The 26,585-nt window shown below is 43.7% G+C and overlaps 1 protein-coding gene across 4 annotated transcripts in view; it reads left to right on the plus strand.

Annotated features, from left to right (window-relative positions):
- Positions 1 to 26,585, plus strand: part of LOC132391943 (transcription factor COE3-like) — a 432,097-nt gene that overhangs the window by 29,682 nt on the left and 375,830 nt on the right. For all 4 annotated transcript variants that reach the window (XM_059965751.1, XM_059965748.1, XM_059965749.1 and 1 more), the window contains exon 5: positions 5,948 to 6,021. In XM_059965751.1, the coding sequence (XP_059821734.1) occupies positions 5,948 to 6,021 (74 nt within the window). The remainder of the gene's footprint in view (positions 1 to 5,947; positions 6,022 to 26,585) is intronic.

Below are 26,585 nucleotides of genomic sequence, written 5' to 3' on the forward strand. Positions count from 1 at the left end.
GGACCAATACCATTAAGTAAGGGGTCCATGGACCCCAGATTGGGAACCCCTGCTCTAATGTGTCTGCCTCTACCACCACCCCTGGCTGTGTGTTCTATGCACCCTACACTCTCTGTGTAAAAAAATCTATATCTGACATTCCACCCCCCCCCCCCCCATTCTCTCCTCCAATCACCTTAATATTATGTCCTCTTGTATCAGTTATTTTTCTCCAGGATAAAGGTGTTCAGTCTCCACTCTGTCAATGCAGGATGGAAGTTGTCCTTGACCCTGCTGGTACATGCTTTCAGATCTCTGTAGATTCTGCCGCATGAGAGAGCAGAAAAGAGACAATGTCCAGGGCACGTGGAGTCTTTGACTATGCTGGCTACCCTACCGAGGCAGCAAGAAGTGTAGGCAAAGTCCTTGGAGGGGAGGTGGTTTCTGTGGTGTGCTGAGCTGTGTCCACAACTCTCTGTTCACAACTCGACTGTTTATTCATTTCCACAGGCGCTGCCTGACCTGCTGAGTTCCTCCAGCATTTTGGATGTGTTACTCTGGATTTTCATCATCTGCAGAATCTCTTGTGTTGACAACTCCCTGCAGTCAAGGGGAGAACAGTTGCCGAATTAAGCCATTGTGCATCCAGAAAGGATGCTTTCTCTGATGTATCAATGAAAATTGGTGAGAGTCAGTATAACCATGCCATATTTCTTTAGCCTCTTGAGGAAGCAGAGTCCTTTGACCATGGAGTTTTTGCTGGCCATTAAGCACCTAGTCCCACTAACCCAACTTTGTTAGTCCCCACATTTACATCATCTCTTCCCCCACCAGTTATGAAGATAGCACAGTAGACCCTCTACTTCCATTGGCATGACATCTAAAACTTTGACAGACTACTATAGATACGTAGTGGAGAGTATATTGACTGGTTGCAACATAGCCTGATATGGAAACACCAATGCGCCTGAATGCAGAATCGTACAAAAAGTAGTGGATACGTCCCAGTCCATCACCGATAAAGTCCTCCCCACTATTCAGCACATTTATATGAAGGGTTGTCACAGGAATGTAGTATCCATTATCAGGCTACCCCACCACCCAGAACACGCTCTGTCTTGCTGCTGCCATTAGAAAGAAGGTAAAGGAGCCTCAGGACTCACACTGCCAGGTTCAGGGTCAGTTGTTACTTCACAACCAGGCTCAGAAACAGTTATGACCTCTCACCCATCAGGATGTTCAACCATAGAGGATAACATCACCCAATTTCACTTGGCCCATGACTGAACTATTCCCATAACCTATGGACTCACTTTCAAGGTCTCTTCATCTCACGTTCTCAATATTTATTGCTTGTTTGTTATAATTATTACTTTCTTTTGTATTTGCACAGTTTATATTCTTTGCACACTTTGAGCTTTGAACCACCAACCCCTGTCTCCACCACTCACTGACACTTCAGGAGCTGTTCATTGTGGCCTGCATGTCTTTGAGATATGGGAAAATCACCTGTTCACATGGAGAATGTGCAAAGTCCACACTGACAACATATCAGGCCTGATCCGGCTCTCTGACACTGTAAGGTAGGGAATCTACCAACTGTGCCGCAGGACTATGTCCTGGGATCATGTATATCACAGAATTTTACAGCGCACATGCAGGCCCTTCAGCCCATCAAGTCCAAGCTGGAGTTTAGAAGAACTGGGGGAGGAGGATCCTCATTGAAGCCTATCGAATATTGAAAGGCTTAGATAGTGTGGACTTGGAGAGGATGTTTCCTATAGTGGGTGATTCTAGGCCCTGAGGACCCAACCTTAGAATAAGAGGAACTCTCCTCAGTAATGAGATGAGGACGAATGTCTTCAGTCAGTTCCTGTGGAATTCATTACCACAGATAGATGTGGAGACTACAGTGCTTACAAAAAGTATTCGCGACCTACACCCCCCCCCCCCAGAAGTTTTCTTAAGACCTTAAGAAATAGGAGCAGAATTAGGCCATTTAGCCCATCGAGTCTGTTCCACCACTCCATCATGGCAGATCCTGGATCCTACTCAACCCCATACACCCATCTTCTCGCCATTTCCTTTGATGCCCTGTCTGATCAGGAAACTATCAACTTTCATCTTAAATATACCCACAGGCTTGGCCTTCACCGCAGTCTGTACAGATTCAGTACTCTGGCTAAAAAAAGTTCCTCCTTACCTCTGTCTAAAAGGTTGGCCCTCAATTTTGATGCTGCGCTCTCTGGTTCTGGATAGCCCCATAGGAAACATCCTCTCCATATCCAGCCTATCTAGTTCTTTCAACATTCTGCAAGTTTCACTGAGATCCTTGCATATTTTGCTAAATTCCGGTGAATGTAGGCACAAAGCTGCCAAACACTTCTCACATGTTAACCCTTTCATTCCCAGAATCATCGTCATGAACCTCCTCTGGACTCTCTCCAATGACAACACATCCTTTCTGAGATATGGGGCCCAAAACTGTTGACAATACTTCAAATGCAGCATGACTAGTGTGTTATAAAGCCTCAGCATTATCTCCTTGTTTTCATCTTCTATTCCCCTTGAAAAAAAATGCCAACATTGCATTTACCTTCTTTACCGCAGACTCAACCTGTAAATTAACTTTCTAGGAGTCTTACACGAGGACTCCTAAATACCTCAGCATCTCTGATGTCTAAACCTCCTTCCCATTTAGGTAATAGTCCACACTATTGTTCCTTTTACCAAAATGCATTATCATACATTTCTCAACACTGTATTCCATCTGCCACTTTCTTGCCCATTCTTCAAATTTGTCTATGTCCTGCTGCAATCGCATTGCTTCCTCAGCACTACCTACCCTTCCACCTATCTTTGTATCATCCACATACTTTGCCACAAAGTAATCAATTCCATGGTCAGAATCATTGACAAACAGTGTGAAAAGTAGCGGTCCCAATACTGATGCCTGACGAACACCACTATTCACCAGCAGCCAACCAGTAAAGGTCCCCTTTATTCCCATTCAATACCTCCTGCCTGTCAGCCATTCCACTATCCATGCCAGTATCTTTCCTGTAACGCCAAAGGATTTTATCTTGTTAAGCAGCCTCATGTGTGGCACTTTATCAATGCCTTCTGAAAATCCAAATAAATGATATCTGCTATCTTTCCATTGTCCACCATGCTTGTTACTTCCTCTAAGAACTCCAACAGATTTGTCAGGCAATATTTTGCTTTACAAAAACCATGCTGACTTTGACTTACTTTATCATTAGTCTCCAAGTACCTCAAAACTCATCCTTAATAATAGATTCCAACACTTTCCCATCCACTGATGTTAGGCTAACTGGCCTAGAATGTTCTTTCTTTTGCTTTAGAACATAGAACATAGAAAATCTACAGCACATTACAGGCCCTTCGGCCCACAATGTTGTGCCGACCATGTAACCTACTCTAGAAGCTGCCTAGAATTTCCCTACCACATAGCCCTCTATTTTAATAAGCTCCATGTACCTATTTAAGAGTCTCTTAAAATACTGTATTGTATCCGCCTCTACCACCTTCACTGGCAGTGCATTCCATGCATCCGCTACTCTGTGTGTGAAAAATTTGCCTCTGACATACCCCTTGTACCTGTTTCCAAGCTCCTTAACACTATGCTTTGCTCCTTCTTAAATAGTGGAGTGACACTGGAAATCTTCCAGTCCTCCAGGACCATGTCAGAATCAAATGACCCTTCAGAGATCTTGGTTTTGGTGTCTTATCCACCTTAAGACCTTTGAGTTTACTTCACGCATTTTCCTTTGTAATGGCAATGCCACTCACCCCTGCTGCCTGACCCTTATAGACCTCTGGCACACTGATAGTGTCTTCCACAGTGAAGACTAATGCCAAATACCCATTAAGCTCATCTGCCATTTCTTTGTCCTCCATTACGACCTCACCAGCATCATTTTCCATTATCAACTGTCACCTCCCTTTTACACTTTATATAACTGAATTTTTTTTTAGGTATTTTGGCTAGACTGTCCTCATATTTCATCTTTTTCCTTCTTATAGCTTTTTTTAGTTGCCTTTTGTTGGATTTTAAAAGCTTCCCAATCATCCAACTTCCCACTCACTTTTTCTAATTTACATGCCCTTTCCTTGGCTTTTATTCAGTCCTTAACTTCCCTTATCAACCATTGTTACCTACCCCTGCCATTTGAGAACAACTTCCTCTGTGGGACACATCTATCCTGCACTTTGTGAACTATTCCCAGAAATTTCAGCCACCTCTGCTCTGCTGTCATCCCCATGTTTTATTGTTTTACAACATTGAATCACAGTGGATTTAATCTGACTTTTTTTGACACGGATCAATAGAAAAAGACTCTTTTGTGTCAGCATGAAAACAGATCTCTACAAAATGACCTAAATTAATTACTAACATAAAACGCAAAATAATGATTGCCTCAGTACTCACTCCTTTTGATATGACACTCTAAATCATCACTGGTGCAGCCAATTGGTTTTAGGAGTCACATGATTAGTTAAATGGAGATCACTTGTGTGCAGTTGATTGTAGTAAAAATACACCTGAATCTGGGAGGTCCAGCTGTTGCTGAGTCTGTAACCAGGTAAAAACGACATCACGAAGGCAAAAGAATACTCCAAGCATCTCCATGAGAAGGTTATTGAAAAGCACAGTCAGGAGATGGATACAAAAAAATTTCCAAGTCACTGAGTATCCCTTGGAGTACAGTTAAGTCGATCATCAAGAAATGAAAAGAATATGGTAACAGCTGTAAATCTGCCTGGAGCAGGTTGTCCTCAAAACCTGAGTGATCGTGCAAGAAGGGGACTAGTGAGGGAGGCCACCAAAAAACCTATGACAATTCTGCTCCGATGTTTTATGGACTTTTATGCTCTTCTGCACTAATCCCATTTGCCTACGTTAAGACTGTCTCCTTCTATAAACACAAGAGGTTTTGCAGATGCTAGAAATCCAGAGTAACACACACAAAATGCTGGATCTCAGCAGGTCAAAGCCCGATGAAGGGTCTTGGCTTGAAATGTCGATAGTTTTTTTTTCTCTCAGTAGATGCTGAGTTACGATTGTCATTGCCTGGGGAGGTAGTGGGGATATGCTCCCCACTACCTACTAAATGCTCCAAATGGCGTGCATCTGAAATAGCTTCTGACAACCAAGTCCAGCTCCTGGCCTGCACACGTGGCTTAGTTATTAAGCCTGGTGGAACCATTTCTACAGACTCAAGAAGGGGCACAGGCAGGTTACTGGTGCCTTAAAGCCAGTTGCTTTGGATAGATGGGGCTTGTTTGCTGTGGTTGGCAGCTCATCTAGGGGAAGGAAAATTCAGATATCAAACCCGCTGTCTTGCGGGTATACCAACTCACAGTGAAGGCTTCGTGTCCCTGGAGCTTGAGTCCCTAAGGGAATCCTATGTTGATTTCAATGCTGACTGGCAACTCCTGCAAAGCTGCTGGTTGCTACCTGTACCTGTTTCTTTGGATTTATCAGTTGCATGGAGAAGGGGAGCCTGCTGCCTAGGCAACAGCTTGCTCTCATATTGTACAAGCCAGGCTTGTGCTTCATGTAGACAACTAGGACACAACATCTGTGGTTGACCCTGACCAACAGAGGTCCTCACGCAGATGCTGTCTCAGCTGCTGTGTTCCCCCAGCATTTTGTTTGTGTCGCTCTAGATTCTTCTGTGCTTTCCCTATTAAAATGTCTCTCTAAAAACCTCAGAAACATACTGACTGTATCCTATTCCACCTCCTCCTCTTGCCGCACGCTCCAAATGGCAACCACTCTATGTGTAAAGTGACAACTTATACCTTGGGTCTCTTTTATAATCTGTGCCTGTCTGACAGCGCAGCACTCCCTCAGTACTCCAGTGAATCCTCAGGCCGGAGAGCGAGATTAAATAACATCAGGCACCATTTAATGATCTGATTGTCTTTAATTTTTTTTCAGGCGATCATATATGAAGGGCAGGATAAGAACCCAGAGATGTGCCGAGTGCTGCTTACCCATGAGATCATGTGCAGGTAGGTGATTTAAATGCTCTTTTCCTCTCATAAGCACCAGTAAGTCAAAGTCAAGGTCGATGTTGTTGTCATGTGCGCAAATAAATGCGTCCAGAGGTGCAGCAAAACCCTTACTTCAGCAGGATCACAGGCACATTGCATTGGATACACATCGTTCGTAAGAATAACATTAATTATACAACATTGTGCAACCTGAATAAAAATATAAAGTCCAAATGTAGTTCAACGTGACCATGGTGTTGCTATACTGAGCGAGTTATTACGATTGTGAAGGTTGGTTCCAGAGACAAATGGTTGAATGTAAATTTCTGTTCTTGAACCTGGCTATGTGAGACTTCAGGCTTCTATACGTCCTGACAAAGGGTAGCTACGACAAGATTGGACGGTGCGGATCTTTGATGATCGACGTTCTCTTATTAAGGCAGTGCCTCCCCTGGAGAGGCACTCTGAGGGGAGGTATGATCACGGTTTGTTAAATTAGGAGAGCCACAACTCCAGTGGACGGCAGATATCTTCCTCCTATGTTTGGAATGTCTAATAACAGAGGGCATATATTTAAAGGCAACTTTTTTCCATAAAGAGTGGTGGTGATGGAGGCAGATCCGATAGAGGAGATTAAAAAGTACTTAGATAGGGACACAAATATGCAGAGAATGGAGGGATATGGACCATAAGACCACGAGACATAGAAGCAGAGTTAGGTTATCCGGCCCATCGTGTTTGCTCTGCCATTCCATCATGGCCGATTTATTATCCCTCCCAATCCCATTCTCCTGTGTTCTTCTTGTAACCTTTGACACCTTAACTAATCAGGAATCTGTCAACCTTTGCTTTAAATATACCCAATGACTTGGCCTCCACAGCTGTCAGTGGCAATGAATTCCACAGATTCACCACCCTCTGGCTGAAGAAATTCTTCCTCATCTCTGTTCTAAATGGCTGTCCTTCTATTCTGAGACTGTGCCCTCTGGTCCTAGATACCCCCACTCTAGGAAACATCCTCTCCACATCTACTCTATCTTGGCCTTTCAATATTTGATGGGTTTGAATGAGATCCCCCTCTCATTCTTCCAAACTCAAGTGAGTACAGACCCAGAGCCATCAAATGATAACCCATTCATTCCTGGAATAATTTTTGTGAACCTCCTCCAGATAATCGCTAATGTTAGCACATCCTTTCTTAGATAAAGGGCCCAATACTCCAAGTGTGGTCTCACCAGTGCCTTATAGAGGCTCAGCATTACGTCCTTGCTTTTATATTCTAGTCCTCTTGAAATGACGATGAGCAGGTGGATGACATTAGGCATCACTAGCTTATTCTAGAACGTTCTGGGCAAGTAAGCCTGTTCTTGTGTTTTCCTGTTCTATAGTCTATTGGGAAGTGGAGGGGCAGCATTCAGTGTCCATTCAAATAGAAGGATGTACCTGTAGAACAGAGATAGGAGAAATTTCTTTAGCAAAACAGTCGTGAATCTGTGGAATTTGTTGCCACAGATGGCTGTGGAGACCAAGTCATTGGGTATATTTAAAGCGGAGTTTGATAGTTTCTTGATGAGTCAGGGTGTCAAAGGTTACGAGGAGAAGGCAGGAGAATGGGGTTGAGAGGGATCATAAATCAGCCATGATGGAATGGCGAAGCAGACTTGATGGGACAAATGGTCTACATCTGCTCCTATGTCTTATAACCTTACCCGTGGTTTTTCCTGAAATAACAGAACAAAGAACAATACCAGCGCACAATGCTGTACAGGCCTCTTATCCTGTTCCATGATCAATCTAACCCTTCTCTCCTACACTGCCCATAAATCCTCATTTTTGTTTCATCCATGTGGCTATCTAGGATTCTCTTACCGGCGGTCCCTGCTGTATCTGCCTCCACCATCACCATCAACAAATGCTTACCAATATCTGTGAAATGAAAAACTATCTCTGACATCTCCCGTAAACTTTCCTCCACTTACCTGGTTTGGCAGGTTAGATCAAGTTGGGCCAATCATACCTGGAGTTCCTGGTGTCACATCAGAATACATTTATCGACACAGACTTGTACAGCCTGAAAGTTGCAGTTTTGCCGTGGTAGTACTGGATGGTGAGTGTCCTCAGTGATGGACGCTGCCTTCTCGAGGCACCATCTCTTGAAGATATCCTTGATGGGGAGGGCAAGGATTGTGCCCATAACGGAGCTGGCTGAGCCTATGGCCCTGTGTAGCTTCTTGCAACCTTATGCGCTGGAGTTTCCATACCAGGTTGTGACGCAGCCTGTCAGAATGTTTGCCAACATCCTTTGGTGACACAACAAATCTCATCAAACTCTTAATGAATCAGACATTAGGGAAGACAGATATCTATTCCAGAATGACATTTCTGAACCAGATGGGACATAGTGAGTTGACACCCTTGTGAAGCTCTTTCAGATCCTGCACATCCCTTTTCATCTCTCCACTTCTTATTTTAAGTGCATTTCATTGAAATACATATCCTTAGATCAAGGGCAAGTTATTCACACCATCTTTATATGACACAGTAAAACAAACTAGGAGTAGGGTAGGTCTTTAAGGACGTCATGGTTACCATTGCTTTTCTTCTGGTTTATTCTAATGCTAATTTCCAGTTTCCAGTTGACAGTTGGGGCCTGAATTCTGTCTTTGGAATATCTTCTAAGCAAGAGGGTCATGACTTTCAGAATTGGACAGTTTGTGGACTTGGGTGAGATAATGGATTTGTAGAGTCATAGATTGATACAGCATGGAAACAGTCCTTCAGCTCACCTAAGATGCCTGTCCTGGCTAATCCAATTTGCCTATATGTGGCCCATATCCATAGAGCCAAAGTTCAAAATGAAATTATTACCATAGTACATCAATGTTGCCACATACAACTCTGAGATTCTTGTCCCTGTGGCTATTCTTAGCAAATTCTTAGAGTAGTAACTGTAAACCAGATCAATGAACGAGCAAGAGCATAGAAGACAACAAACTGTTGCATCTTGAAATTAATAGCAATAAATAAACTAAATAAAATAACAGGCAGCTTCTATAGAGAGCATGAAATAACAAGATAAAGAGTCCTTAAAGTGAGATCATTGGTTGTGGCTACATCTCAATAGACGAGTGCAATTATCTTTTTGTTCAAGAGCCTGATGGTTGAGGGGTAGTAACTGTTCTTGAACTTGGTGGTGCAAGTCTTGAGGCAGCAACAATTAAAGAGCATGGCCTGGGTGGTGAGGATCTTTGATAAAGGATGCTGCTTATGTAGGAATATCTTTGAAAGTTTGGAATATCAGTCTAAGTCCAACTTTTCTCAATGTGACACTTCCATCAACTAATCCATGGCATCACCATAACTTTACCATTACCTGTCATGGTCACTTTGTGTACTGACGTATCCATCCTCAACGTCACTTCATGGACATACAATCAGTCTGTGTGTATAAGCTACCTGATGTTTATATGTTTATTGTGTTTTTATTATTACCGTGTTTTTGTTATTACTGCGTTTTTTTTTATTTTATTGTGGTTTTGTGCTGCATCGGATCCAGAGTAACAATTATTTTGTTCTCATTTACACTTGAGTACTGGATATGACTAAACACTCTTGAATATTGGATCTTGAAACTTGAGAGCAAAAGGCTTAGTCTAACTTGGAAGAGTTCCCAAACCTGTTTAGCTTGCAATGATTTTTGACAGAATTACAGTGCTTTTTGCAAGCTCACCCCACATCGCCCAGGATAAATCTTATTATTATTTGGTGTGGAAAAGAGCATTTTCTCTCAACTCTGTTGCTGAAGGTCACGCACACCAGTTTCAGTCCTGGGTCTGGTTACAATTTCCAGTAGGTTCAACCACTGCAGCAAGTGTGGAGAGCATTTTAACTGGCTCCATCATTGTCTGGTATGGTGGGGAGGGGGGGACGGTGTAGTTACTGCACAGGATAGAAGCTACAGAGAGTTGTAAACTTGGCTAGCTCCATCATGGGCACTAACCTCCGTAGTATCCAGGTCACTTTCAAGGAGTGATGCCTCAAAAATGTGGCAGCCGTCATTACCCCGTCACCTAGGACCTGCCCCCTTCTCATTGTTACCATCAGAGAGGAGGTACAGGAACCTGAAGGCACACACTCAATGATTCAGGAACAGCTTCTTCCCCTCTGCCATTTGATTTCTGAATGGACATTGAACATATGAATGCTGCCTCACTTTTTATTTCTATTTTTCCAGTACTTATTTAATTTAGTATTTAATACATGCACAGTATACTTACTGTAATTCAGTTTTTCCTCTATTATCATGTATTGCATTTTACTACTGCAGCAAAGTCAACAAATTTCACGCCATATGCCAGTAATATTAAACCTGATCTGATTCTGTTTCTGATATGTGGCGCCTACAAGAGGGAATAATTTGCATTCCAGGAGTGTAATCAGGGAAATGTATAACAGCTTGCCAAATGAGAAATGATTAGCTGCTGTTAACAAAAGAATTCTTCTTCAACGTTTGAGTGTTATTGGTGAGGTAACCATTTATTGCCCATCCCTAACTGCCCTTGAGGAGGCAGCAGTGAGCTGCCTTTCTTATTTGCTATATTTGGAGATATAGCTTGGTAACAGGCCGTTCCCACCCAGTGAGTCCAATCACACCTACTGCCCTGTATGTCCTTGGGAGGAATGTGGGAGGAAGCTAGACCACGGGAGAAAACCACATGTTCATGGGATAAATGTCTAAACTCCTTACAGACTGCGGTGGGAATTGAACCGGGTGTTCGCTGGCGCTGTGATAGCAATGCACTAATTATGCCTCCCCTCTCCTCCTTGAAGCTCTCCAGTCCTTCGGGTGAATATGTTCCTGCAGTGCTGTTGAGAGGGACTTACACAATTCAAATCCAGCGCCGATGAATGACCAATTGAAAGGCCTAGGTAGTCTGGACGTGGATAGGACGTTTTCTGTAGTGGGGGAGTCCAAGACCAGAACGCACAGCCCCAGAGCACAAGGCTGCCCCTTTAGAACTGAGATAAGGAGGAACTTCTTTTGCCAGAGGATGATGAATCTGTGGAATTCAATGCCACAGACGGCTGTGGAGGCCAAGTGATTTTTAAAGCAGAGGTTGATACTTTCCTAGACCATAAGTTACAGGAACAGATGGCTCACCGAGCCTGCTCCACAATTTCATCATGGGCGATCCATTTCTCTCTCAGCCCCCATCTCCTGCCTCCTCCCTGTAACCCTTCCTGCCCCGATTAATCAAGAATCTATCAACCTTTACCTTAAATATACCCAATGACTTGACCTCCACAACTGCCTGTGGCAATGAATTCCTAGTAAAGGCATCAAATGTTACAGAGAGAGTGCAGGAAAATGGGGTTGAGAGAGATAATAAATCAGCCATAATTGAATGGTGGAGCAGACTTGATGGGCTGAATGGCTCAATTCTGCTCTGTGGTCTTGTGGTGATAAATTTCCCAGGCCATTGGAGGCTTCGAAAGAGGGTAGAGCTAACAGGAAATGCTGGAGGAACCCAACACATTGGGCAGCACCTAAAGGGAAGAATAAAAAGTCTACATTTTGAGCTGAGACCCTTCATCAGGACTGGGAAGAAAGGGGGAAGAAGCCAGAAAGAGGATGGAGTTAAACTTTTGAATGATGAAGGAATTGGTGAGTGATTTGGAGCAGACACAGAAGAGGCCTGGGAAAGATGAATAACGGGGCAGGCTTAAAGTGGGGGTGAGTAGGTGACCTACCTTGCACCTAGTTTCATGTGCACAGGGCATAATCATATGACTTATAAAAGTGTTGTAACTGAATTGTCTTTGGTCTAAGGATATTCATTTCAAGGATATGCACCTAAAGTGAGAGGGGGACCATTCAAAAGAGATGTGCAGGATCAGATAGTTATAGATTCAGCCTGCTCCATCACAGGCACTAGCCTCCCCACCACCGAGGGCATTTTCAAAAGGTGTTGCGTCAAGAAGACAGCATCCATCATCAAAGACACCCACTACCCAGGGATGCCCTCTTCTCATTGCTACCATCAGGGAGAAGGTACAGGAGCCTGAAGACCAAAACTCAACATTTTAGCAACAGCTTTTTCCCCTCTGTCATCAGATTTCTGAACAGTCCATGTCTTCTGAACACCACCTCAATATTTTCCCTCTCTTTTTGTACTACTTAAACGTATAGTTTGTGTATTGTACTGTACTGCAGCCTCCACACAACACATATTACAATGTAAGTCAATGATTCTGATTCAGGGAATGTTTTTACGCAGAGTACTGTGCCTGGAATGGGCTGACAAGGAAAGCAGTGCAAGCAGATATGACAGAGATGTTCAGGAGGTTGTTAGACACAAAAATATGCAGGGAATGGAGGGGTAGGAAGCATGTACAGGCAGAAAAGATTTGATTTTAAACACAAGGTTTTGCAGATGCTGGAAAGACTGAGCAACACTCAAAATGTTGGAACTCAGCAGATCAGACAGTATCTATGGAAATGAGTAAACAGTCAATGTTTTGGGCTGAGACCCTTCATCACTTCTGATTTAATTTGGCATTACATGTGGTGCAGACATTGTGGGCCAGAGGGCCTGTTCCTGTACTGTCACGTCCGCTATTCCATGTTGGTGTCCAGTTCTGGTCTTGAAACTGTAGTCCCTCTGGTATGTGAATGATGAGCAGGCACTATCCAGTGGGAACAGCAAGATATTATTCCCTCAGTTCGGAACAAGTTTCATTGACCTCTTTCTCGACTCAGGCAGAGACCTATATTTAGGTCTCTGCAGTAGGACAGCACGGCTTATAATATGGAGCCACAGTTTAGCTACGACTCACACGGATTGAGGCTGATAATGTTGCTTTGGCCAGCAACAGGTAAAGGGGTGGGTCCAGCACGGCCACCCAGTCACACAGGTAGCACCTCGTGCACGGAGACGGAGCAAGGGAGAACGCCCTCCCTCCCCCACTCTCCCATCACCCCAGCAACCTCCCTCACCTCCTTACATACACCAGCGTGCCCCGAGTCTTGTTATATTTCCTGATTAAATATGCACCAGTCAGATCGTAGTCAAGATGCTTAATCATTTGCTGAATATTTTACTGGAGAGCGAGTATAATTTGCATCATAATTGAAAGATTGTTCTAACTGAGCTGATTTGATGTCGTCTTCTCTTGCAGATGGGTTGGCTGTTTAGACTGCAGTGGAGTGTGTGTGTGAATGTGTACACGCCTGCTTATCACAGAGTCAGAAAAGTTTAGCACATAAACAGGCCTTTCTGCCCATCTGGTCCCTGCTGAAACCATTTAAACAGTCTACTTCCTTCGATATTCACCCAGACCAGAGGCCTCCATACCCCTACTGTCCATGTACCCATCCAAACTTCTCTCAAATGCTGAAATCGAGTTCACAGGCACTACTTGCACTGACAGCTTGTTCCACACTCTCACGACTCTCTGAGTGAAGAATTTTCCCCTCATGTTCCCCTTAAACTTTTCACCTTTCACTGAATTACAGTAAATATGTATATTAAATAGTTAAACTAAATAATTAGTGCAAAACAGAAATAAAAGAAGTAGCGAGGTAGTGTTCAGTGTCCATTTAGGAATCAGATGGCGGAGGGGAAGAAGCTGTTCCTGAATCGCTGAGTGTGTGCCTTCAGGCTTCTGTACCTCCTACCTGATGGTAACAGTGAGAAAAGGGCATGCCCTGGATGCTGGAGGTCCTTAATAATGAACGCTGCATTTCTGAGACACCGCTCCTTGAAGATGTCCTGGATACTTTGTAGGCTAGTACCCAAGATGGAGCTGACTAGATTTACAACCCGCTGCAGCTTCTTTCGGTTGTGTACAGTAGCCCCCCCACCACCCCCAATACCAGACAGTGATGCAGCCTGTCAGAATGCTCTCCACAGTACATCTGTAGAACTTTGCAAGTGTTTTTGGTGACATACCAAATCTTCTTAAACTCCTAATGAAATACAGCTGCTGTCGTACCTTCTTTGTAGCTGCATCGCTAAGTTGGGTCCGGGTTAGATCCTCAGAGATGTTGACACCCAGCACTTACCACGTACCAGCACTTGAATCCCTATGGACACTCACCCCAGGACATGCTCTTTTCTCATTACTACCATCGAGGAGGGGGTACAGGAGCCTGAAGACCCATATTCAATGTTTCAGGTATAGCTTCTTCCGCTCCACTATCAGAACATTACTTCATTTTTGCACTATTTATTTAATTCCTAACTTATCGTAGTTTTATCTGCCACACAATTTATTTGTTTTATTTAGAGGTACAGCACTGAACAGGCCCTTCTGGCACAACGAGCAACCCACTTATTTAACCTTAGCCTTAACCTCAGAGAAAGGTTGAATAGGTTAGGACTTTATGTACAAAGTTAAGGGAGGGAAGTTTAGAAACATACAAACATAGAAAATAGGTGCAGGAGTAGGCCATTCGGCCCTTCGAGCCTGCACCGCCATTCAGTATGATCGTGGCTGATCATCCAACTCAGAACCCTGTACCCACATTCTCTCCATACCCCGTGATCCCTTTAGCCACAAGGGCCATATCTAACTTCCTCTTAAATATAGCCAATGAACCGACCTCAACTGTTTCCTGCAGCAGAGAATTCCACAGATTCACCACTCTCTGTGTGAAGAAGTTTTTCCTCATCTCGGTCCTAAAAGGCTTCCCCTTTATCCTTAAACTGTGACCCCTCATTCTGGACTTCCCCAACATTGGAAACAATCTTCCTGCATCTAGCCTGTCCAATCCCTTTAGACTTTTTTATGTTTCAATAAGATCCCCCCTCAATCTTCTAAATTCCAGTGAGTATAAGCCTAGTCGATCCAGTCTTTCTTCATATGAAAGTCCTGCCATCCCAGGAATCAATCTGGTGAACCTTCTCTGTACTCCCTCTATGGCAAGAATGTCTTTCCTCAGATTAGGGGACCGAAACTGCACACAATATTCTAGGTGCGGTCTCACCAAGGCCTTGTACAACTGCAGTAGAACCTCCCTGCTCCTGTACTCAAATCCTTTTACTATGAATGCCAACAAACCATTTGCCTTTTTCACCGCCTGCTGTACCTGCATGTCCACCTTCAATGACTGGTGTACAATGACACCCAGGTCTCGTTGCATCTCCCCTTTTCCTAATTGGTCACCTTTTAGATAATAATCTGTTTTCCTGTTCTGGCAACCAAAGTGGATAACCTCACATTTATCCACATTAAATTGCATCTGCCATGAATTTGCCCACTCACCTAACCTATCCAAGTCACCCTGCATCCTCTTAGCATCCTCCTCACAGCTAACACCGCCGCCCAGCTTCGTGTCATCCGCAAACTTGGAGATGCTGCATTTAATTCCCTGGTCTAAATCATTAATATATATTGTAAACAACTGGGGTCCCACCATTGAGCCTTGCGGTACCCCACTAGTCACTGCCTGCGGTTCTGAAAAGGTCCCGTTTACTCCCACTCTTTGCTTCCAGTCTGCCAACCAATTCTCTATCCACATCGATACCATACCCCCAATACCGTGTGCTTTAAGTTTGCACACTAATCTCCCGAGTGGGACCTTGTCAAAAGCCTTTTGAAAATCTAAATATACCACATCCACTGGCTCTCCCCTATCCACTCTACTAGGTACATCTTCAAAAAATTCTATAAGATTCGTCAGACATGATTTTCCTTTCACAAATCCATGCTGACTTTGTCCGATGATTTCACCTTTTTCCAAATGTGCTGTTATCACATCTTTGATAACCGACTAGCATTTTCCCCACCACTGATGTCAGACTAACCAGTCTATAGTTCCCCGGTTTCTCTCTCCCTCCTTTTTAAAAAAGTGGGGTTAAATTAGCCACCCTCCAATCTTCAGGAACTAATCCTGAATCTAAGGAGTTTTGAAAAATTATCACTAATGCATCCACTATTTCTTGGGCTACTTCCTTAAGCACTCTGTAATGCAGACCATCTGGCCCTGGGGATTTATCTGCCTTTAATCCCTTCAATTTACCTAACACCACTTCCCTACTAACATGTATTTCCCTCAGTTCCTCCATCTCACTAGACCCTCGGTCCCTTACTATTTCCGGAAGATTATTTACATCCTCCTTAGTGAAGACAGAACCAAAGTAGTTATTCGATTGGTCTGCCATGCCTTTGTTCCCTATGATCAATTCACCTGTTTCTGACGTAAAGGACCTACATTTGTCTTGACCAATCTTTTTCTTTTCACGTATCTGTAAAAGCTTTTACAGTCAGTTTTTATGCTCCCTGCCAGCTTTCTCTCATAATCTTTTTTCCCTTTCCTAATTAAGCCCTTTGTCCTCCTCTGCTGGTCTCTGAATTTCTCCCAGTCCGCAGGTGTGCCGCTTTTTTTTGCTAATTTATATGTTTCTTCTTTGGACTTGATACTATCCCTAATTTCCCTTTTCAGCCATGGGTGCACTACCTTCCCTGGTTTATTCTTTTGCCATACTGGGATGAACAATTGTTGTAGTTCATCCATGCGATCTTTAAATGCTTGCCATTGCATATCCACCGTCAACCCTTTATGTATCATTTGCCAGTCTATCTTAGCTAATTCACGTCTCATACCTTCAAAGTTACCCTTCTTTAAGTTCAGAACCTTTGTTTCTGAATTAGCTATGTCACTCTCCATCTTAATGAAGAATTCCACCATATTATGGTCTCTCTTACCCAAGTGGCCTCGCATGACAAGTTTGCTAACTAACCCTTCCTCATTGCTCAATACCCAATCTAGAACGGCCTGCTCTCTAGTTGGTTCAGAAAACCATCCCGCATACATTCCAAGAAATCCTCTTCCTCAGCACCCTTACCCATTTGGTTCACCCAATCTATATGTAGATTGAAGTCACCCATTATAACTACTGTTCCTTTATTGCACGCATTTCTAATTTCCTGTTTAATGCCATCCCCAACCTCACTATTATTAGGTGGCCTGTACACAACTCCCACCAGCGTTTTCTGCCCCTTAGTGTTATGCAGCTCTACCCATATCGATTCCACATCCTCCAGGCTAATGTCCTTCCTTTCTATTGCATTAGTCTCCTCTCTAACCAGCAATGCTACCCCACCTCCTTTTCTTTCCTGTCTATCCCTCCTGAATATTGAATATCCCTGGATGTTGAGCTCCCATCCTTGGTCACCCTGGAGCCATGTCTCTGTGATCCCAACCATATCATATTCATTAATAACTCTGCACATTCAATTCATCCACCTTGTTACGAATGCTCCTCGCATTGACACACAAAGCCTTCAGGCTTGTTTTTACAACACTCTTAGCCCTTGTACAATTATGTTGAAAAGTGGTTCTTTTTGCTTTTTGCCCTGGACTTGCCTGCCTGCCACTTTTACTTTTCACCTTACTACTTTTTGCTTCTATCCTCATTTTACACCCCTCTGTCTCTCTGCACTTGTTCCCAACCCCCTGCCACATTAGTTTAAAGCCTCCTGAACAGCAGTAGCAAACGCTCCCCCTAGGACATTGGTTCCAGTCCAGCCCAGGTGCAGACCGTCCTGTTTATACCGGTTTCATCTCCCCCAGAACTGGTTCCAATGCCCCAGAAATTTGAATCCCTCCCCCTTGCACCATTTTTCAAATCACATATTCATCTGAAATATCCTCCTATTTCTACTCTGACTAGCACATGGCACTGGTAGTAATCCAGAGATTATTACCTTTGTGGTCCTACTTTTTAGTTTATCTCCTAACTCCCTAAATTCACCTTGTAGGACCTCATCCCATTTTTTACCAATATTGTTGGTACCTATGTGCGCCACGACAATAGACCATAGACAGTAGGTGCAGAAGTAGGCCATTCGGCCCTTCTAGCCAGCACCGCCATTCACTGTGATCATGGCTGATCATACACAATCAGTACCCCGTTCCTGCCCTCTCCCCATATCCCTTGGCCCTGCTATCTATAAGAGCTCTATCTAACTCACTCTTGAATGCATCCAGAGACTTGGCCTCCACTGCCTTCTGGGGCAGTGTATTCCACATATCCACCTCTCTCTAGGTGAAGAAGTTTTTCTGCATCTCTGTTCTAAATGGCCTACCCCTTATTCTTAAACTGTGGCCTCTAGTTCTGGACTCACCCATCAGCGGGAACATGCTTCCTGCCTCCAGCGTGTCCGATCCCTTAATAATCTTATATGTTTCAATCAGATCCCCTCTCATCCTTCTAAATTCCAGTGTATACAAGCCCAGTCGCTCCAATCTTTCAACGTATGACAGTCCCGCCATTCCGGGAATTAACCTTGTGAACCTACGCTGCACTCCCTCAATAACAAGAATGTCCTTCCTCAAATTTGGAGACCAAAACTGCACACAATACTCCAGGTGTGGTTTCACCAGGGCCCTGTACAGCTGCAGAAGGACCTCTTTACTCCTATACTCAATTCCTCTTGTTATAAAAGCCAGCATGCCATTAGCTTTCGTCACTTCCTGCTGTACCTGCATGCTTGCTTTCATTGACTGATGTACAAGAACACCTAGATCTCATTGTACTTCCCCTTTTCCTAACTTGACTCCATTTAGATAGTAATCTGCCTTCCTGTTCTTGCCACCAAAGTTGATAACCTCACATTTATGCACATTGATCTGCATGTGCCATACATTTGCCCACTTACCCAACCTGTCCAAGTTACCCTGCATTCTCATAACATCCTCCTGACATTTCACACTGCCACCCAGCTTTGTGTCATCAGCAAATTTGCTAATGTTACTTTTAATCCCTTCATCTAAATCATTAATGTATATTGTAAACAGCTGCGGTCCCAGCACCGAACCTTGTGGTACCCCACTGGTCACAGCCTGCCATTCCGAAAGGGACCCGTTAATCACTACTCTTTGTTTCCTGTCAGCCAGCCAATTTTCAATCCATGTCAGTACTCTGCCCCTAATACCATGTGCCTTAATTTTGCCCACTAATCTCCTATGTGGGACTTTATCAAAAGCTTTCTGGAAGTTCAGGTACACTACATCCACTGGCTCTCCCTTGTACATTTTCATAGTTACATCCTCAAAAAACTCCAGAAGATTAGTCAAGCATGAGTTTCCCTTCATAAATCCATGCTGACTTGGACTGATCCTTCTACTGCTATCCAAATGTGTCATAATTTCCTCTTTTATAATAGACTGCAGCATCTTTCCCACCACTGACATCAGGCTAACTGGTCTATAATTCCCTGTTTTCTCTCTCCCTCCTTTCTTGAAAAGTGGGACAACATTAGCCACCCTCCAATCAGCAGGAACTGTTCCTGAATCTATGGAACATTGGAAAATGATTACCAATGCATCCACGATTTCTAGAGCCACCTCTTTAATTACCCTGGGATGCAGACCATCAGGTCCCGGGGACTTATCAGCCTTCAGACTCAACAGTCTGTCCAACACCATTTCTTGCTAATATAAATTTCCTTCAGTTCATCCTTTACCCTAGTTCCTTTGGCCACTATTACATCTGGGAGATTGTTTGTGTCTTCCCTAGTGAAGACATATCCAAAGTACCTGTTCAACTCATCTGCCATTTCCTTGTTCCCCATAATAATTTCACCTGTTTCTGTCTTCAATGGCCCAATTTTGATCTTAACTATTTTTTTGCTATTCACATACCTAAAGAAGCTTTTACTATCCTCCTTTATATTCTTGGCTAGTTTACCTTCGTACCTCATATTTTCTTGGCATATTGCCTTTTTCGTTATCTTCTGTTGCTCTTTAAAATCTTCCCGGTCCTCCGGTTTCCTGCTCATCTTTGCTATGTTATACTTCTTCTCTTTTATTTTTATACTGCCCTTTACTTCCCTCGTCAGCCATGGCCGCCCCTTACTCCCCTTAGGATCTTTCTTCCTCTTTGGAATGAACCGATCCTGCACCTTCTGCATTATTCCCAGAAATACCTGCCATTTTTGTTCCACTGTCTTCCCTGCTAGGGTATTGTTCCATTGAACTTTGGCCAGCTCCTCCCTCATAGCTCCATAGTTCCCTTTGTTCAACTGTGATACTGACACATCCGATTTTCCCTTCTCCTTCTCAAATTGTAGGCTAAAACATATCATATTATGGTCACTACCTCCTAATGGTTCCTTTACCTCGAGGTCCCTGATCAAATCCGGTTCATTGCACAACACTAAATCTAGAATTGCCTTCTCCCTGGTAGGCTCCAGTACAAGCTGTTCTAATAATCCATCTCGGAGGCACTCCACAAACTCCCTTTCTTGGGGTCCAGTACCATTCTGATTCTCCCAGTCTACCTGCATGTTGAAATCCCCCATGACAACTGTATCATTACCTTTGCGACATGCCAATTTTAACTCTTCATTCAACTTACACCCTACATCCAGACTGCTGTTTGGGGGCCTGTAGATAACTCCCTTTAGGGTCTTTCCACCCTTAGAATTGCTCAGTTCTATCCATACTGACTCTACATCCCCAGATTCTATGCCCCCCCCTTGCAAGGGACTGAATATCATTCCTCACCAACAGAGCCACTGCCCCTCTGCCAGTCAGTTTGTCCTTTCGATAAGATGTATATCCTTGAATATTCATTTCCCAGGCCCTGTCCGCTTGAAGCCATATCTCAGTTATTCCCACAACATTGTACTTGCCAATTTCCAACTGAGCCTCAAGCTCAACTGACCACTGGCTGTTCACCCTCCCATTCCAGAATGTCCTGCAGCCGCTCAGAGACATCCTTGACCCTTGCAACAGGGAGGCAACATACCATCCTGGAGTCTCGTTTGCGGCCGCAGAAACGCCGCAGGAGAGAGACATCTGGGGTAAGGTTTTTACACAGAGGGTTGTGAGTGCCTGGAATGACTTGCCAGGGATGGTGGTGGAGGCTAAAACATCAGGGGTATTAAGAGCCTCTTGGACAGGTACATGGATGAAAGAAAAATGGAAGGTTATGGGGTAGTGTGGATTTAGTACTTTTTTTTAAGGATTATATGGGCTGGCACAACATGGAGGGCTGAAGGACCTGTACTGTGCCATTGTGTTCTATGGTTCTATGGTTTTATTCCCTGGAGCGTAGCAGAATGAGGGGTGATTTGATAGAGGTGTATAAAATTATGATGGATATAGATAGAGTGAATGCAAGCAGGCTTTTTCCACTGAGGCCAGGGGAGAAAAAAAAACAGAGGTCAGGGTTAAGGGGGGGGGGAAGTTTAAAGGGAACATTGGGGGGGGGGCTTCTTCACACCGAGAGTGGTGGGAGTGTGGAATGAGCTGCAAGATGAAGTGGTGAATGCGGGCTCACTTTTGACATTTAAGAAAAACTTGGACAGGTACATGGATGAGAGGGGTTTGGAGGGATATGGCCCAGGTGCAGGTCAGTGGGACCAGGCAGAAAAATGGTTCGGCACAGCCAAGAAGGGCCAAAAGGCCTGTTTCTGTGCTGTAATGTTCTACGGTTCTAGCCTAATCTAATCACAAGATGATTTACATTGACCAATTAACGTACCGACCGGTCTGTGGGAGGAAATTGGAGTAGCTGGAGGAAACCCATGCATCCACAGGGAGGAACATACAAACTCCTTACAGGGAACGCCAGAACTGATCCCTGAACTCTGATGCCCTGAGCTGTAATAGTGTTGTGTTAACCGCTACACTAGCGGAGTGTCCTGTAGCAAAAACTTCACGTCGTGTGAGACAATGGTAATAAACCTGGTTCTGATTCTGGTCTGTATGCTTCAGTGAATCAAGTGCCTGTCCCCATACTGCTTAAACTAACGCATACAGATTTCAACCACTCTTTAGGTGAAATGATTCTTCCTCAGGTCTTCTCAAAGTGCCTTCCCCTTTACCTTAAAGATTAAAGTTCAAATTTCAAAGTAAATTTATTATCAAAGCACATATACCATATACAACCTTGAAATTCTTTTTTGTGGGCATGCTCAATAAATCTATAGAATAATAACCAAAGCAGAATGAATGAAAGACCTACCAACTTGGATGTTCAACCACGGTGCAGAAGACAACAAACTGCAAGTACAAAATGGAAGAAATAATTATAATAATAAATAAATAAACAATAAGTATTGAGAACATGAGATGAAGAGTCCTTGAAAGTGAGTTCACAGGTTGTGAGAATATTTCAGTGATGGGGCAAGTGAAATTGAGTGAAGGTATCTCCTTTGGGTCTCCTTTGATTACTTGAAAGTGAGTCCATTGGTCTGTTGGAATATTTCAATGATGGGGCAAGTGATGTTGAGTGAAGTTGTCCTGTTATTTATCGCATATACATACATGGAAACATCAAAGCATACTGTGAAATACATAATTTTGTGTTAGTGACCGACACAGTCTGCGGATGTGTGGGGGCAGCCCACAAGTGTTGCTATGCGTGCCTCTAGTTCACTAACTCTAACCCGCACATCTTTGGAATGTGGAGGAAACCACTCAGTCACAGCGAGAACGTACAAACTCCTTACCTGTGTGTTCTAGTTTTGCACACCTCTCACTCTTCTGCGGAGCTGTCTACCCTCTCCCCTCCTCACACAATTTTGTACCCTGCTCCCTGCTCAGCTTTCTCTGCTAGGAAAAGAAACCCAGCTTATCCAGTCTCTAGTGAGTGAAATGCACCATCCTAGGCGACACCCTGCTAAATCTTCTCTGCAATCCAATCGTTTCTACAGTGGAGAGCCTAGAAGTATTCATAGTACTCAAGCTGTGGCCTAACCAATGTGTAACCACCACCCCCTCACTCTTATATTCTATGCTACTGAAGGTTTGTATCCTGTTTGCCTTCCTTACCACTTTATCTGCCCGTGTTGCTGCCTTCAGAGACCTTTGGACCTGTCTGCCAAGGTCCTTCTGTTCCTGAATAATTCCTGAAGCCCCACCATTCATTCTGTATGTTCTATAGGTAGTAGTCCTCCCAGACTGCAGCTCTTTCAAGATCAGGATTAAATTCCAATTGTCTTTGCTCTGCCCGTTTTGCCAACTGATCAATAACTACCGATAAAATGGGGCAACAGGGTAAAATAGTGGTTCGCAGAATGCTATTACAGCACCGGCGACCGGGTTCGATTACTGCCATGGTCTCATAGGGGTTTGTACATTCTCCCCGTGGGTTTCCTCCCACTCCCCAAAGACGCATGGTTTAGAAGCTTAATTGGTCATATGGGTGTAAGTGGGTTGTGTGGCCTTGTTGTCTGAAAGAGCCTGATACTGTGCTCTATCTCTAATTCTACCCCCAACTTTCACGCAGCCTGCAGGCCTAGTAATCATGTTTCCCACACTCAGAAACAAATTATGAATGGTCTCAGTCCTGATCACTCTGGTACGCTATTGCTCACAGAATTCCCATCACAGACACAACCGTTCACCATCACCCTTTGCTTCCTATCACCAAACCCATTTGTGATCCATTTTCCAACTGCCCCTGGATCTCACGGGGTCTGATACTATGGGCCAGTATCCCATTTGGGATTTTGTCCACTGGTTCATGTGGATGTAACATCATCAATGTTACTTGTGGAACATTTCAATCAAACTGCCTCTCTAACAGAGTTAGCCAACTATTCTGATTAATCTTTACCTGCCTCCCCAAGTTTGGATTAAGACCATAAGATATAGGAGCAGAATTAGGCCATTCAGCTCATTGAGTCTACTCCACCATTCCATCATGCTGATCCCGGATCCCACTCAACCCCATACACCTGTCTTCTCACTATAACTGATGCCTAAATCAATCATGAATCTATCAATTTTTGCTTTAAATATACCCATGGTCTTGACCTCCACAGCTGTCTGTGGCAGAGCATTAAACAAATTCACTACTTTCTGGCTGAAAACCTTACTCCTTACTTCTGTTCTAAAGGGTTGTCCCTCTAGTTCTGGGTACCTTCAGACCCCCCCCCCCCCACCCATAGGAAACATCCTCTCCACATCCACCTTATCTAGTTCTTTCAGCATTCGGTAGGTTTCAATGGAAACCCCCCATAATCTGCTAAATTCCAGTGAGTACAGGTCCTAAGCTGCCGAATGCTCCTCATATGTTAACCTCTTCATTCCTGAAAGCATCCTCATGAACCTCTTCTGGACTTTCTTCAATGGCAACACATCTTTTCTGAGATATGGGGCCCAAAACTGTTGACAATACTCCCAAGTGCAGCCGGACTAGTGTCTTACAAAGGCTCAGCATTATCTCCTTGCTTTTATATTCTATTCCCCTTGCCTTTGCCTTCTTTTTGTTTGTGTGTCGTTGTGGTTGAGTTTGAGTGTGTGGATGAGTGTAAGTGTGTGTTTGTGTGTGCAGACACACTCGAATATATGTGTGGAATTTTGTGTGTGTGTTCGTGGTCGAGCGTGTAAGTGTGTGGGTGTATGCACACACTTACGTGTGTGAAATTTAGAGTGTGAATGGAATTGTGTTTGTTTGAATGTGTGTGTGTGTATATATATATAAAATGAGTGCATGGTTCACTGTAATTGTGTGGCCATGTGTGTGAGTGAGTGTGAATAACCTCCTCCATCGCTTCATAATCCTTAACATGAGATTCTGCGGATGCTAAAAATCCGCGTAACAAACACAAAATGCTGGAGGAACTCAGCAGCTATGCAAACGATTATGGAGTGGACGATTCAGGCTGAGGCCCTTCATCAGAAATGTCAGCTCTATTCCTCTCTATAGTTGCTGCCTGACTTACAGCAACTTGGACGTGTCACTCTGGATCTCCAGCATCTGTAGAAGCTCTTGTATTTAAGAGCAGCAAAGAAAAGTAGTGAAAATGAAACAGAAAACTGCAGAGGCTGCACATCTAAAATGAGATCAGAATCTGCTGGAATGCTCAGCAGGCCAGGCTGCATTTGTGGGGAAGAAACAGGGCTAATGTTTCAGGTTGAAGACCCAGTGTTGGACCACATTCCATAAATTGTTCAGATTAGCTCTGTTTCTTAAATAAGCATGACCTACTGATTACTTGCAGCATTTTCTATTTTTATAAAGAAAAATGAAGGGCCACGAAGCTAATGAAGCTCGGAGAAGATTTGCTTTTTTGTTATATCTTGGAGATTTGACCTAAATTCAGTATCCGTTTTCCACCCACATGAGAATTCAAGTTTATTTTATTTAGCAGTACAAATGGCGGGGTGAAGATTCATCTCTACCAAAGGAGGTGTAAGGCGCTCCTTCCCTCCACTAGCCTGCAGGTCACCCTTGGCCAAGGTGTAGCACCTGCATAGCCCCCCCCCCCCCCCCACGATCAGGGTCACGTGAAGCCACGGGAACAGGCGGTGGATGGTCGTATGAGCAACTGGTGCATATCACAAGCCCTGGTTATGCAACCACTGACTCCAGACAATCTCTGAAAAGTATTGATAATGGCTGGGGTCATCTGTCTTGTAAGGACACTGTCCAGAAAAAGGCAATGGCAAACCACTTCTGTAGAAAAATTTGCCAGGAATAACCATGGTCAAAAGACCTTCATCATCCATGTCATACGACCATGGTGTGTCCACAAAACATATATCACACACAGCACGTATGGCAAAATATTACCATAAATAGGTTAATAAAATATAATTCAAAGTGCATGTAGTGTGCAGCAGAGCTGAAGAGTAAATAGTAAACAGCTTGCTGTCCGAGTGACGAGACCTCCATGGTGACAGGGTTTTCATTAGTTGCAGAGCCAGAGGGAAGAAGAACTCATAGTATCCCTTCTCTTGGCATCTTGAAAGCTTTATAAATAATGTCACACTCTTTAAACTTTATGGCTCTCCTTTAGAAAGATTAAGTAACTCCGCTTACTAATATTTAGATGAATTACATGACAGAATTATAGTGCAGTGATTTCATCTCAGCTGTCATCAATCAACATCGTGGCAAGGCGTTCGACTTGACATGCTATTGCACCCACGTTACAGTCTGCATGGATAAAATATTGGCAATTCACACTTTATGCTTCACACTGAGATACAGGCCTCTATACTGTAGCAGTCAGCTCGGGGCATTTCAAAGTTCAGAGCTCAATTCCGCTGCCGTTGGTACATCACCCTGTAAACCGCGTGAGATTCCTCTGGGTGCTCTGGTTTGCTCACACAGTCCAGAGATAGACCAGTTAGAAGGTTAATTGTCTTGTGATTAGGTTAAAATAGGTGGGTTGCTGGTTGGTTCAGCTCATTGGGCCAGAAAGGCCTGTTTCACCCTGTATCACTAGCTAGCTAACTAACTAAGCAAGGAAGTAAGTAAGTAACTAAGTAAATAAGTATTCACCCCCCCCCACCCCCGAAAGTTTTTATGTTTTAATTTTAAAACATTGAATCACAGTGGATTTAATTTGGCTTTTTTTTTGCTACTGATCAACAGCAAAATACGCTTTCATGTCAAAGTGAAAACAGATCTTTACAAAGTGATCTAAATTAGTTACTAAAATAAAACACAAAATAATTGATTGCATAAGTATTCACCCCCTTTAAGTCAGTAGTTAGTAGATCAGCTTTGCCTATCTGGACATAGCAATTTCTCCCCATTCTTCTTTACAAAGCTGTTCAAGCTCTGTCAGATTGCATGGAGATTGTGACTGAACAACCCTTTTCAAGTTCA

The sequence above is a fragment of the Hypanus sabinus genome, chromosome 3, assembly GCF_030144855.1.
Source record: "Hypanus sabinus isolate sHypSab1 chromosome 3, sHypSab1.hap1, whole genome shotgun sequence".
Lineage (NCBI taxonomy): Eukaryota > Metazoa > Chordata > Chondrichthyes > Myliobatiformes > Dasyatidae > Hypanus > Hypanus sabinus.